Consider the following 15,773-nt stretch of genomic DNA (forward strand, 5'->3'; position numbering starts at 1 on the left):
GGGATCAGAGCCGCGTCTGCAACCTACACCACAGCTCACGGCAACGCCGGATCCTTAACCCACTGAGCAAGGGCAGGGATCGAACCCACAACCTCATGGTTCTTAGTCAGATTCGTTAACCACTGCGCCACGACGGGAACTCCTAGATCTTTCTGTATAATTTCTTCTTTAAATTACCTTTTGTAATTGAGAGATCATTTACATATAAAATTACATTAGCATCAGGGGTCCAACACGATGATGCAGTATTTGTATATATTGTTAAATGATCACATTGTCTAGTTAACAGCCATCACTGCACATTTCTTTTTTTGTGCTAAACGCTTTTAAGATTTATTCTCTTTGCCACTTTAAAGTACAGTTGACCCTTGAACAATGGAAAAAACCAAAAGAATCCAAGGTCCTATTCTGTCTTTCCACTTGAAGAACTTACTTTTGGAAAACAAGAGACACTCACTAATGTAAGTGTATATGTATCTTAAAATGGATAAGACATTGCAGCCAAAGCTTCTAAGGGTAAAATTTCTGCCACTGCACATCCTCCAATTCAGGTGATTTCATGGCCCGGGTTCCTCTCAGTGTAGTTTAAGTTACACTCTCTGAAAGTCTTCCGGTGCCATAGAGAACGCAGCCTCCCCTCCAAGAGGGCATGGCGAGTCCCAGGGTGGAAGAGCAAAGCATGTTTTGGTTTGTCCCTTAGGGATCTCTGGGAAACTGACAAGGGACCCAGAGTTCTGAAAGCTCCCAGGTGTAGTGCTCCTTCTCTCAGCATGTGGAGGTCCAAGCCAAGGGCCTGTCACCTGGGTGGGAGGGTGGATGACCTCGACTGCTGCCCCAGGGATAACTGAGAAAGCATGATGGAGGAAGCTTCCCGGGCCTCAGACGGGATGTGGAACATCAGGATTACCAGGAGACAGGAACACTCCACATTTGCCTACACCACATGTTCTCTCTGTGCCTGTTCTTAAAAACCCAAATCATGACATTCCAATCAAAAGCGCATACTGCCTACACTGAAAAGTGAGAGTAACGCCCTTGCCTATAAGCAAAATTGTCTACCACTAAACAAGCCACACGTGCTCTAGGCTGGTTACTATTTCTTAGGAACTGTGTTAGATTCTGAACTCATAAAGATGACTAAGACAGACACGTCTGCAAGTGGATAAGACCTAACCTGCTCTGAAAGTTCAGAGATGATGTAGAAGAACGAGATACTCTTAATGACCTGCTGTATAAGGAAATTGCTTAAGTTTTACTCTACAGGTTAGGGCCATTTTATCCTACTCTTGGCTTAATGTGACTTTATTCATTTAATAAGTTGATCAATCAGACACAGGGCTCAGCGCAGGTTAGACAAGATGCATAATACAATGGCCCTGCCTTCAAGGAGCTTACAGTTTATTGAGTCTAATGGAAAAGATAAGCAGGTAAAATAGCAATTATAACACAATCATTTCCTCTAGAGGTGTAGGTAAAAGTGCTGAAAGAAGTACAGCTTAGAGAATTTCAAAACAAATCAAAGTGTCCCATGGAAGGTTTAGAGAGGAGAAACCATCTAAGACAGATTTTCAACTTAGAGTAGAAGTTAGTGGGCAAAGTGGAGGACCAGTCATTCTAGGCAGTGAAATCCATGTGCAAAGACATGGAGGTGAAATGCAGAGTTCGGGGAGTACAGCCTCATGTGAGCATTTGATAGATATTGTGAAGTACAGACCAAAATATCTTTCAAAGATTTTTTGACTATGACCGATAGTAAGAAATTCTTTGTTGGAGTTCCCATGTGGCTCAGCAGTTAACGAACCTGACTAGGATCCATGAGGATAAGGGTTTGATTCCTGGCCTCACTCAGTAGGTTAAGGATCCGGCGTTGCCATGAGCTATGGTATAGGTCATAGACAGGGCTTGGATCTGGAGGTGCTGTGGCTGTGGCGTAGGCCAGGAGCTGCACCTCTGATTAGACCCCTAGCCTGGGAACCTCCATATGCCTTGGTTGCAGCCCTAAAAAGCAAAAAAAAAAAAAAAAAAAAATTATTTTTGTCATGGCACTGTATACATACACACAGATAAATAAAATGGAAATGGAAACATAAATTACAAAAAAAATGCTTACCCTTAATATGTAAGACAAATTCTGATATTTTCTATTATGGTTGGTACATCCTATTCTGAAAATACAATGGTCATGATCTACTAAATTGACTGCGTGAAGTTTGAACCCTAACTTAAATAGAAACACCGCCAGAAAGAGTAGGAAAAAAGATTTGGCTATGGTTGAAGTGAGAAATACTGAGAATCTGAACAATGCCCCCCCCCAACACACCCCCCAAATGCAATAAGGATGAAGGAGACAGAGACATTACACTTTCCTGTAAACTTTGTCTCATGGTCTGCCTTCCATATGGGAATGGGACCTTGCTTTGTATTAATTAAGTTCACTGTCCCTTAGCACCATGCCTGGGACATACTAAGTGTTTGATGGGTCTTTGATGAATGAGTAAATGAATACAGGAATGCCAGGATGGAGAGTTATTTAGAAGATAAAATACAGAATGCACTGAAGCAACTGGATATAAGCCAAATATACCATGAAAGTAAAAATTATAGACTTGTAAGGTTTTTGGAGTATGTATAGAAGAATACAGTAGAGGTAACTACACCATCATCATACATGCTAGCTGGAAGTTACGGTATCTTTCTCAAATTTTCAGTAAACCAAAGAACTATCCAGATATTTACTCAGATCATTTTTCTATTATTTTTTGTATGGAAAAATAAAAATATAAATGAATTCTATATTTGATGAAAAGTTCTGTAATTCTACCCAAAAGCCTAGCTGTAAGAAAAGGCTTTTCTTTTTTTTTTTTTTTTAAACTATATCTTGAATCATCAACTCTCAATCTTTGCTTTAACAACAGAATAGTGTCTTCCAGTTCTGAGGAGTATTCTGTTGAACACAGCATTGGTGGGGGCATGGAGTAAGAGATTACCTAGTCCTCCTGCATGGGCATCAATAAGTGAGGCAGCCACGGCAATTCCAGCAGGAAGGCCAAGGTCCTTTGCAGCCTCTGGTGTGAGCCCACTTCCAAGAGAAGCTCCAGGAGGCAGCACTTTGTTTCCTGGGTAGACATGAGAAAAAATAAACACCTGTCAGTGTGAAAAACACAAAAGCAAACAGATAATTTTCTTAAGAGAACCTCTCTGCCCCTCCTCCCTCCTCTGCCTTTTCTCAAAGTCATGAAGATGGAAACCATGCAGCCACAGAGTCCCTGTGCTCATTGGGTGACTTAGGTGTGTGTCCTTCCTCCCACAGGTCATGCTCTGGGGTGCTTTTACAAAGCCAAGAGCTTTAAGGCATCTTTCAAATCAGAGAACTATTCCATTCATGGGAAATTCCAAAAGACATAAACACAGTGGCCTCTTGGAGACTAGGTTAAAAATGGTCAAACTGTTCCAAACGAGCCTCATAGCAGAGCAGCCCTACCAGCATACTGTACACACACACACACACACACAAACACACACCATACACACAAACACACATTACCATCCATAAAACTCCTTGATTAATGTATATTCCTAAGGAAGTTGAGAAAATTGACTTACATAGTTATCTCCTGTTAGAAAATAAGGGAGAGAATTATTTTGTTCCAATAAAGGATTTTTGAACAATTTTTCTCAGTTGGAAAAGAGAGTCTAGATTTGAGGATTAAGATGGTGGAATAGAAGGACTAGAGCTCAACTTCTCTCAAAAAAAAAAAAACAAAAAAACAAAATTACAACCAAATGCTGAACAACCTTCAACCAAATGGACTGGAAACTTTCAAAAAGATATCCTACTCCAGAAGACAAAGAGGTGGCCACATCAAGAGGTAGGAGAGGTGATTACATGATATAAGCAACCCCATACCTGCCGGATGGGAAGCCCACAGACTGGAAAGTAACTGTATCACAGAGACTCACCTGCAGGAGTGTGAGTTTGGAGCCCCATGTAAAGGCCCCATGCCTGGGGATCTTGGATTAGAAGAAAGAGCCCCTGGAGCATCTGGCATTGAAGGCTAGTGGGGCTTGTGTGCAGGAGCTCCATGGGACTGGGGAGATGGAGAACCCATTCTTGAAAGGTGCACACAGGCTTTCATGTACACTGGGTCCCAGGGCAAAGCAGAGGCTCCATAGGAATTTGGATTGGACATGACTGCAGTTCTTGGAGGATCTCCTGGGAAAACAGGGGGTGACCATGGCTCGTTGTTGGGGAAGGACATTAGAGGCAAAGCTCTTGTGAAAAATCATCAGCGTGTGTTTCTCTGGAGGTGGCCATTTTGGGAAAATCTGGCCCCACCCATCAGTGCTGAGAAGCCCCAGGCCAAACAAAACAATAATCCAGGTGGGATCACAGACACACCCATCAGTAAACAGGCTGCCTAAAGACCTTCCAGGCACACAACCACCTCTAATCTCACCCAGAGACAAAGCCCCACCCACCAGAGGGATAGGAATCAGCCACATCTACCAGTGGGCAGGCACTAGTCCCTCCCTTCAGGAAGCCTACAGCAAGCTCCCACACCAACTTCAGCCACAAGGGGACGGACACCAGAAGTTAGAGAGGCTACAACTCTACTGTCTGCAAAAAAGGGACACCATACCAAAAACCTATAAAAATGAAAAAGCAGAGAACCATAACTCCCTTAAGGGAGAAAGGAAAAAACCCAGAAAAACACCTAAGTGATCTGGAGATTATCAGCCTCAAGGAAAAAGATTATAGACTGATGATGCTGAAGATGATGCAAGAAACTGGAAACAAACTGGAGACAAAGATTGATAATTTACAGCAAACACTGAGCAAAGAAATACAAGATTTAAAACTTAAGCAAGCAGAGGTGCAAAATACAATAACTGAAATAAAAAATTCATTAGAAACAACCAACAGCAGAATACAGGAGTCAGAAGAACAAATAAGCAAGGTGGAGGACAGACTAGTGGAAATCACTAATGCAGAACAGAAAAGAGAAAAAAAATTGAAAAGAAATGAAGAGAGTCTCAGAGAACTCTGGGACAATGTTAAATGCACCAATATCTGTTATTATGGGGATGCCAGAAGGAGAAGAGAGAAAGAAAGGGATGGAAAATATATTCAAAGAGATAATAGCTGAAAACTTCCTTAATATGGGAAAGGAACCACTCTCCCAAATTCAGGAAGCACAACAAATACCATATAAAATAAACCCAAGGAGGAACAACATGAGACACATATTAATCAAACTGACCAAAATTAAAGACAAAGAGAAAATATTGAAAGCAGCTAGGAAAAAGAAACAAATAACATACAAGGGAACCCCGATAAGGTTATTGGCAGATTTTTCAGTAGGAAATCTGCAGGCCAGAAGGGAGTGACACAATATACTTAATGTGATGAAAGGAAAAACCTCTAACCAAGATCACTTTACCCAGCAAGGCTCTCATTCAGATTTGAAGGAGAAATCAAAAACTTTACAGATAAGCAAAAGCTGAGAGAATTCAGCAACACTAAACCAGCTTTACAACAAATACTAAAGGAACTTCTCTAGGCAGAAAAGAAAAGGCCACAAGTAGAAATAAAAATACCGCGAATGACAAGGCTCACTAGTAAAGGCATGTATTCAGTAAAGACAGGAAATCATCCACACACGATTATGCCACCAAAATCAGAAACCATGAGAAGAGGAGGGTACAAATGCAGGATACTGGGGATACACTTGCAACTAAGAGAACAACAACTTAAAACAATCTCATATACATATATAGACTCCTATATCAAAACTTCAGGGCAACTGCAAACCAAAAATATGCAATTGATACACAAACAAACAAGAAAAATCAACTCAAATATATTACTAAACATAGTCATCAAACCACAAGAGGAGAGAATAGAAGAAGGGAAGAGAAAAGAGCAATAAAAACAAATCCAAAACAGCTAATAAAATGGCAACATAAGAACATACATATATCCACAATTACCTTAAATGTAAATGGACTAAATGCCCCAACCAAAAGATACAGACTGGCTGAATGGATACAAAAACAGGACCCATATATATGCTGTCTTCAAGAGACCCACTTCACTTCTAAGGACACATATAAATTGAAAGTGAGAGGATAGAAGAAAATATTCCACGCAAATGGGAATCAAAAGAAAGCTGGAGTAGCAATACTCATATTAGACAAAATATATCTTAAAGAATATTTTAAGAGATGAGGAAGGACATTACATAATGATCAAAGGATCAATCCAAGAATTAACAATTGTAAACATATACGCACCCAACACAGGATCACCACAATATATAAAGCAACTGCTAACAACCTTAAAAGGAGAAATTGACAATAACACAATAATAGTGGGGGCCTTTAACACCCCACTTACAGCAATGGACAGATCATCCAGACAGAAAATCAATAAAGAAACACAGGCCCTGAATGAAGCATTAGATGGACGTAATAGATATTTATAGGACAATTCATCCAAAAGCAGCAGAATACACAGTCTTCTCAAGTGCATTTGGAACATTCTCTAAGACTGATCACATTCTGGGCCACAAATCAAACCTCGGTAACTAAGAAAATTGGAATCACATCAAGCATGTTTTACAACCACAACACTATACGACTGGAAATCAACAACAAGAAAAACTGCAAGAAAACGCGATTCACTCACACACACACTCTCACACACACACACACACACACACACACACACACACACTGGAATATTATCCAGCCTTAAAAAAAAAAGGAAACCCTGCCTTTTGTGACAACATGGATGAATCTGGAGAACATCAGGCTAAACGAAATAAGCCAGATGCAGAAAAACAAATACTTCATGACCTCACTTAAATGTGGAAGTTAAAATATTCAAGCTCATCAAGCTCATAGAGTAGAAAAGCAGTTGCCAGGGAAAGGTAAAATGGGGAGGTGATAATCAAAGAGTGGAAAGTTTCAGTTCTGCAAGTTTAAAGAAGATGTAGAGATTTACATATAACATAGTTCCTGTGCTAACAATACTGTATTGTATACTTAAATTTTGCTTAGAGTGTATATATTATATTAAATTTTCTTACAGTACATACACACACGCAAAGATAATTATAATAAAGTGGCAGGGGAGTTTCCACTGTGGCTCAGCGGACTGAGAACCCAACTAGTGTCCATGAGGATTGGGGTTTGATCTCTGGTCCTGCTCAGTGGGTTGGGGATCCAGCATTGCTGTGAGCCGTGGTGTAGGTCTGTGGCTCTGATCCCATGTTGCTGTGGCTGTGGTATAGGCCAGTGGCTGCAGCTTATATTGGACTCCTGGCCTAGGCACTTCCACGTGTGGCAGTTGAGGCCCTAAAAATAAAAAAATAAAATAAGGGGGAGGGAGGAAACTTTGGGAGGTGATGAATATGTTTATTGCTTTAATGGTGGTGATGGATTCATGGTGTGTACTTATCCCCAAACTCACTGAATTGCATACATTAAATATGTATAGCTTTACATGTCAATGATGCCTTAATAAAGTGGGGAGTAATGGCTGGGATTGGTAGGGATCATGAAAGAGGCTTTGGGGATGTTGTTCGTGTCTGATTTCTTGATCTGGGTGCTAATAAAATAGATGTGTTCAGTTTCTGAAAAAAAAAAAGAAAGAAAAAAGAAAAGAGAGCCTAGCTTAAGTCTTGCAAACTTTACCAGGCTGCTACTTGCACAGCCATAGAATACAATTTGAATGGTGTTCTTTGGAGTTGTGCAATGCAGTGACCCTGATATTTAAAGTGACCTTGAATTCCGGCAGTCAGTCAGGCCCTCAGTGAAGAATTTATCGATTGTCTTGCTTTGTGTGGGCGCTGTGGCACTGTAAAAGGCAGTCCTTGGCCCAACCTAGTTAGGGAGATAGGGCTGGACACAGAGAAGCATGTAATTCAGAATAGAATGAAGGGATCCATCTGCTCCCAGGTGGTTAGCAGAGGCTGAGTCTTTATAATAAATATTTCTGCACTGCAAGGAGGAGGTGGGAGGTGGACCCATATATATGCTAAGATCTTTCTGAGCTCCAAGAATCTAAGATGCTGAATGTGTGTGAGTTCCTCAGGGCTAAGATTTCTACCACTTGTTAATTGTTCCATGGGGTTCCAGGGATGGGCAGAGATACTTCAGGACTTCTGAGGGTGAAGGGTGGGGTTAAAAGGAGGCAGAGGGTGAACGGCTCACCAACCTCCTCTAACTGAAAACAAAGCACCTCCACAACACCATTTTACCCATATATCATACTTCATCCAATCTGAAAAAGTTTGGCTAAGAAAAAGAAGCAGAAGACTAAAACCACTCATGGCTTCTAGAGCCTCACTGTCCGATGTATAGCCACTGGGCACATACGGATTGAATATTTTAAATGTGTTTGGAGTAGCCAAGCTTCTAAATTGATTTCTTTTTAATTCACTTCAATTTATATTTAAAAACCGATACACAATTCAGTTACTGAAAAAACTTTTAAGTATGTTTGCAACAACATAGATGTGCAAATCTACTTTTTCAACATGAACTGAAGAAATTGAAATCAAGTATTTACAGTGAAAATTTAGTGTCTGAATTGAGATGTACTAAGCAGAAAATACACAACAGATGTCCAAGATTCCATAAGAGAAAATGACTATAACTATCTTTTTAATAATTTTAGACCAATTATACATTGAAATGGTATTTTGGAGATATTAGGTTAAATGAGATATCCTCAAATTAATGTCACCTATGTCTTTTTACTTTAATGTGGCTGGGAAAATTTTATTTTTTTTAATTTTTATTAATTTTTTTTTTCTCTTTAGGTCTGCGCCCATGGCATATGGAAGTTTCTGGGCTAGGGGTTAAATCGGAGCTGCAGCTGCCAGCCTACGCCACAGCCACAGCCAAGCTACCCAGGATCCAAGCTGCACCTGTGCCAGATCCTTAACCCCATGAGAGAGGCCAGGGATCAAACCTGCATCCTCATGAATACTAGTCAGGTTCTTAACCTGCTGAGCCACAATGAGAACTCCTGGAAAATCTTAAATGACATTATGTGTCTCATGTTGTATTTCTCTGGGACAGTGCTGGTCCAGAGAATAACATCAATGTACTCAATTGATTGGGTGGAGAGCAAAGAGCACCTCTAGTCTGCTTTAACTGTCCAGCCAGCAGAAACCTGGAAGAGAGCTGAACCCTTAAGCTGTGGACCGTCTGACTCTGGATGGACACCAACTCAATCATGTTACCACATCTAGTACTAAGCATATAACAGGCAGCATCCCATCTTTTGAGCTCTTCTCCACTGGGGACCATGTTAAAGACATACCATGCATTTCCTCACTTCACTATCACAATAATCCTATGGGAACATTCTTTATGTGGTTACTATTACTGGGATGGGTAAAGTCAAGTTCATAAAGGGAAATTCTCCACAGTCACGTAGCATTAGTGTTGGAACACAGGCCACGGACTCCACTCTGATGGATACCAAAACTGTGCTCTTATTCTTTACATTACGCTTTGGTGCAGCTTCTAAATGAATGAAAGAATCAAGAGACGTATTTGTAGAGCAAACATTATATATGTTTAAAAAGTGGTACCATTTAGAAATCATGCCCAGTACACTCAAAAAAATTTTTTAAAGGGCAATTTTCATAGGAAGGTCAAAATGGGAGCTTTTCTTCCACTTTCATCCCCAGTATTCACAAACATAAAGGCTGTCGTTTTCATTAAAAAAAAAAAAAAAAAAAAAAAAAGGTTCAGAAGACAGAAAAGGATTAGCTAGGTAAAGCATAATTCCGAGCCTTCTGGACAGTAATTTAGAAAGTGCAGAGAGAGCCCTGGGCTTGCAGCCAGAAGATCTGGATTCAAATTACATGTTTTGGGGGTGGAGCACAGGTAGACTTCCCAGCAGAGGTAGAATCTTGAGCAAAGACCAAGTGAGAAGGGAGACCACCAACAGGGCTGAGTGACCTGGCAAGCAAGTGGGGGTGAGGCCTGGCAGCAGGTGGAGGAGCAGATGTGGGTGGAGAGGAAAGCAGGGAAAGCCAGACTAAGGTCTGAATTTATCACAAAGGCTACTGTAAGCTTCAAAAAGAGCATTAAGCCAGGGAATGAGGTGACTGGACTTGCATATATATATATATATATATATATATATATATACACACACATATATATATACACACATACATATATATACACACATACATATATATGTTCAGCTGATTTATAGTATTGTATTAGTTTCAGGTGTGCCACAAAGAGATTCAGTTATATATACATGTATAAATTTATATTCTTTTTTCTGAATTTTTTCCATTATAGTTTATTACAAGATGCTGAATATAGTCCCTATATCCAGACTCTCAGTCATATATCTGCCTTTTTTTTTTTTTTTTTTTTTTTTTTTTAGGGCCACACTTGAGGCATATGGAATTTTCCAGGCTAGGGGTTATATTGGAGCTCAGCTGCCAGCCTACACCACAGCCACAGCAAAGCAGGATCCAAGCTGCATCTGTGACCTACACTGCAGCACACGGCAACACCAGATCCTTAACCCACTGAGTGGGGCCAGGGATCGAACCTGAATCCTCAGGGATACTAGTCAGGTTCATTAACGCTGAGCCATAACGGGAACTCCTAGATTTGCATCTTTTTAAAGATCTCTCTGGCAGCACTGCAGCAGATGACAAAAAGGGGTAAGGGAAAACGACAGTAAAGACAACTCAGTAACCAGAGAAGACAGGAGGGCCTTCATAGAGGTTACTGGCAAGTGAGATGCAGAAACAGAGGCTTTTGTGGAGCAAGAAAGAGCCTGTCGTGGTGGCTTCTTGGATACAGAGAGGATGCTAGTTAGGGAGACAACACCACCTGGATCCCTGTTAAGGGTGGACTTGCTGCCTGGTGGGTGGTCGGGTTGGCAGAGAGGCTCCAGCTGCCAGCTCCTTCAGGTCCCCTTGAGGAGGTCATGCGCCTCTCCCAGGGCGGCCACACCTGGAGACTCAGCAGAGCAGGAAGGGGGGTATTCACTCTAGAAGACAAGGTGTCCTGGGACTGGATCATGTCTGACTTCTCCCTCTGTCCAATCCTACCATCCTCCTTCCTTTCCCAGATGGCAACCCTCAATCTTCTACCCCCGAATCTGTCTCAGCATCAGCTTCCAGAGAACCCAACCTAGGGCAAGTGAGCCCAGCTTTCTCCTCAATCCAATAGTCTAGTAATGAAAATAAATATGCACAAAGATTAACACTCTTGGAGTTCCTGCTATGGCTCAGTGAGTTAAGAATCTAAGTATCCATGAGGATGTCGGTTTGATCCCTGGCCTTGCTCAGTGAGTTAAGGATCTGGCTTCGCGTAGGTTGCAGATGTGGCCTGGATCCCAAGCTGCTGTGGCTGTGGTGTGGGGCAGCTGGAAACAGCTTGGCATAAGAGAGGAGGATAGAAATAAGAGGAAATCTCTGAGAAATCACCCCAGATCACAACCGATCTGCCCGAGGGGCACTGAGGGGACCAGAGGAGCTGTCAGAAGCAGGCTTTTCCAGAAATAATCCTCCTTCCGCTCTTCTTTCACCCTAACATTCAATGAATCACAGCATCGGTTTTCCCAGACTTCATCAGAACTTCACAGCCTCTGCATTTGCGGTCTCTTCATTTCTTCATTCAACCATTCAGCGAACATTTCAAGACAATGGTTATGATGAAGGCCCCAGATATTTTCCATTGCCCTGTGCCTAGATCTGGGTGCTGGGGAATGAGTGAAAGACGAGCCTCCGATCTCAGAAGGCTTGCACAGCAGTCTGTGCAAACCAAGGCCCTCAAGACTGTAGATAAAAGCTCTGAAGGTGGAATGTGCGTGGTGGTCTCAGAGCACTGGCGAGGGCAGGAAATCAAGAGGAAGGTGACATCCGAGCTTGGTCTGGAAAGACAGGTGGCCGATTGCTGGTTTCAGTGCTTGGGGAAACGGATGCCATTAGAGTGAAAGTGGGTTCACTGCAGGGAGTCCCGATGAGCACAGAGGGTGTGAGGCATTCGGTATGTTGGCAAAAAAGGGCACCAGGTAGGCAAGGGGACCTGTGGCCACCTGGACAAGAGCAGGGGACCTCAGGCAGGGCCAACTAAGGCAGTGTGGCCCCAATGACCAACAGCTCTGAGCTCCCTGATTTATCATTTAAGAAGATAAACCTGCAGTGTAGAGAAAGGCGAGAACAGGAAATCATTTTCATCTTTAAAACAATCAAGCCAACTAAAAAAGCAGGCTGCCAAACAGTAGCAGAGAAGACTTCTTTTAAAAAACAACCACAGAGATGTAGATGGATTTATTTGTAAAAATCCCTTCCTAAGGAAGCAATACAGAGAAGAGGTTTTCCCTGGAGAGAGAAAATACGTGTTTTTCATTTTTTTTTTAATTAACCTATACCTTCTAATTGCTCTACTTTGAACGTAGTTTTTCTGTAATATTTCCAAAGGTATTTGCCCCCTTAACTCTATGCAGGGTGAACAAATTAGAGCACATGTATTCAGCAGAAAACACTTCACAGCCGTTAACATGAACGAGGAAGAATTAAAAGTATGGATGTGGAAGGGAGTCCAGGATAAGTTAAGGGAAAGTGGCAAGCTGCAGAATAGCAATTGGAGTAAGATCCCATTTGTGACTTGTATTAAACGGTACCGAAATTAAGCACATACACTCCCAGAAAAATCCTAGAAAAAATATGCAGAATATTGTTACAGTGGAGACTCGGGTCCAGGGAAGGGCTGTCATTTGGGCTTCTTCTGTACCCTGGCCTTGTATGTCTTTCATGATCGAGACAAGCTAGTTAAAATAAACGCACAGTTCCACTAGGGAGAACACTGCACACCTTTTTTAAACCCTGTTCCTCAGCCTGAAGGCAGGAGAGAGGCCCGAGGCCCGTTCACGTATTTCCTTGCTCTGGCTGTGGCCTCTGTTCCTGTGAACACAAGCTCACCTTGGGGTGTAAAAAAGCAACCGCTCTGAGGGCTGCTGGGCTCATGGCCACTGATTCCCATTCCGATGGGCAGAGTCGGTGTGAGGGTCACACGCTGGGGCCTACAATTAGCCGGTGGTTGCCGTCTCTCTTCATAGGCGGGGGCTACTATTACACCAAATCCTCCCCTACCAGTTTTTCAATTATCTATGACTAATGAGCACTTTGGGAACAGTTTCAGACACACACATAATCCTCTTGCCTGACGTCAGCAGCAGAAATTAATGACTGTGTGGATTGCTGGGAGACAGAAAATGCATTATAATGGTCAACAGAACTGTTATCCTCTCCAGGAAGGGGGAGGTGGGGGCAGGGTGTTGTATTAACTGGAAGGTTCAGTGTTCCTTTGTATTCCTACAAACAGGAGATGAAACCCAGCGGGGAGAGCTGGCTCAGAGCCCATGGAAATGTCAGCGAGAGGTTTGGGCGTGGGTGGTATGCGACCCTGGTCCCTCTGTGCTTGGCACCGGACCCCCAGTCCCCGCTCATTTTTGCCAAGGTCAACAGGTCAGCTGGATCGGCCGGGACAGTGCTAAGTGACATCCTGCCCTGCCTGCAGAGTCCTTTCGGACTGAATGGACTTTCAATTTGGTGTAGGGAAGGGAGAACAAAAACAAGAACGGGCAACTCTCAAACAATAGGCTGGAGGTAATTTCAAATGACTGTGGTACTTTGCATGAGTTTGCTGTTTTACACAGGCATACTATGTCCTGGCGTAGCTTCAAAGATTGTTAAGACCTGGTCCAATTCTTGTAGAGCCCCAACGTTATGTGAACCATGAGCCCTCAATGGAAAAAATAAATAAATAAATAAAACAAACCAAAAAACAAATAAACAAAAAACCCACAAAAAATAGTGCCATTGTGTGTGCATGATGGCCAGCAGACTGCCTCCTGATTTATTATTAATATTTTTTTTAATTATTTTTGCTTTTTAGGGTAGCACCCACAATATATGGATGCTCCCAGGCTAGGGGTAGAATTGGAGCTACAGCTGCCAGCCTACACCACAGCTCACAGCAACACCAGATCCTTAACCCACTGAGCAAAGACAGGGATCGAACCCACTTTGTCAAGGATACTAGTCGGGTTTGTTACCACTGAGCCACAGCAGGAACTCCGACTGGCTACTGATTTAAAAGAACTGTCAGAGTCAGGGGCTTGACCTGTACCTAGCACCTAAATCCCTCTATAGAGATCTCACCTGGGCAGGTTGGCTTAGGGAGTTTTCTAGACCTGGAACCACGACTGACACAAGACTAAATGAAAAACATTCCAGCAATTCTTACTCCTGAATGGAAGGTACCCAAGGCCCAGAACAATTCACTCAGTCCAAGAAAGTAATGAAAAACTCCAACCTGACATGTTCAGCCACCTGTTGAAAGACATCTGCTGAAACATTAAGCATTCATTTCCCTCTTAAAACCAGAATCATTTTCACTAGGAATTCAATTCCATTTTATTAAATTCTATTTTAAATTATTGATTAAATATTTTTACTAACTTTGTAAAAAATTTTATTGCAATATAGCTGATTAAATAATTTTCTGATGATATCCTCATCAATTGTAATTCATTAAGGAAATGTTCACTAAGTACCTACTATGTACCAAGCACTGCTGTCCTGCTGAAAATGCATTAAAGAACAAGATAGATAAGAGTCCCTGCCCTTATAGGCTTATTCTCAGTAGACACTATTCCCAACCAGTGCCTTTTCTGAATTACATCTTGTAACTATTACAGTCTTATAAGTTCTTCTGTGATTTGGACTGTCTTTTATGTATTATGCAGTATATGTAAGTTCTGGGGACAGGGGTCAAATCAGAGCTGCAGACCTACACCACAGTCACGGCATCATCAAACCCAAGCAGCATCTGTTACCTATGCCACAACCTGTGGTGACCTCAGATCCTTAAGCCACTGAGCAAGGGCAGGGATCGAACCTGCAGCCTCATGGGCATTATGTTGGGGTCTTAACCCACTGAGCCACAATGTGAACTCCCTTTTACGTATTTTTATATAGCCTTGTATTCTGACCTACAGTAGGTATTTAATCAATAAACACACCATACATTTTAAATCAAATTTTGAATGACTTGTATGCTGTGTTTTGTTTTTTCCCTGCGTCTCTTTCCCTCTCTCTCCTCCTGGACAAAGAATAGATCAAAGATGATTTAATTTATCTGTGTTATCATTTCCCCTCCCCCTAGAACCCAGCAGTGTCCACAATCTAAGTTCTAAGTAATGTTCATTCAACTGAATTTATAGATTTCTTTTAGAAAGAAGAGGGCAGAAAGCACAGATCGATCAACTTAGGCAAAACAATACTATGCACATATATGATGCTGAATACCAGCAGCTGGGAGAGTAAGGAGCAGAGATTGGATTCAAGATTACCTCTTGAATGCTACTGAGGCAAGGAACATAACTCCTAGTATAATCCCACGAGTGATTCACTCTCCTCTCTCACTCAGGCACAATGTAATGTACTAAGTCCTATGCACGTGCCTAGAAAATGGTTGACCAGAAGGCTCAAGTCTCTCACTAGGTACAATGATACTATGGTATAAGACAATGTAGATGTCATACTTAGTGAAACAGAGACTCTCAAACCTCCTTGGCTGCTTGCATCTAATTCAAGAAGTGCATGGTAGTCGGCTTATAGATGAAAAGCCCTAGGTCTTTTAGTTAAGGGGGTCTGAGGAAGGATGGACACCAGGCCAAGGGGTCTGGACTTGTTCTAACACGCAATTGGTAA

General features: G+C 42.0%; 1 protein-coding gene across 24 annotated transcripts in view; it reads right to left on the reverse strand.

Moving 5' to 3' along the window:
* The window catches only part of FGGY (FGGY carbohydrate kinase domain containing), a 458,257-nt gene that overhangs the window by 230,844 nt on the left and 211,640 nt on the right, over window positions 1–15,773 (reverse strand). For all 24 annotated transcript variants that reach the window (XR_002345479.1, XM_021097811.1, XM_021097810.1 and 21 more), the window contains one exon: window positions 2,988–3,116. Coding sequence is in view for 23 of the 24 variants with exons in the window: in XM_021097811.1 (XP_020953470.1) it covers window positions 2,988–3,116 (129 nt within the window). In the remaining variant the exon portion in view is untranslated. The remainder of the gene's footprint in view (window positions 1–2,987; window positions 3,117–15,773) is intronic.

The sequence above is a fragment of the Sus scrofa genome, chromosome 6 (assembly GCF_000003025.6).
Source record: "Sus scrofa isolate TJ Tabasco breed Duroc chromosome 6, Sscrofa11.1, whole genome shotgun sequence".
Lineage (NCBI taxonomy): Eukaryota > Metazoa > Chordata > Mammalia > Artiodactyla > Suidae > Sus > Sus scrofa.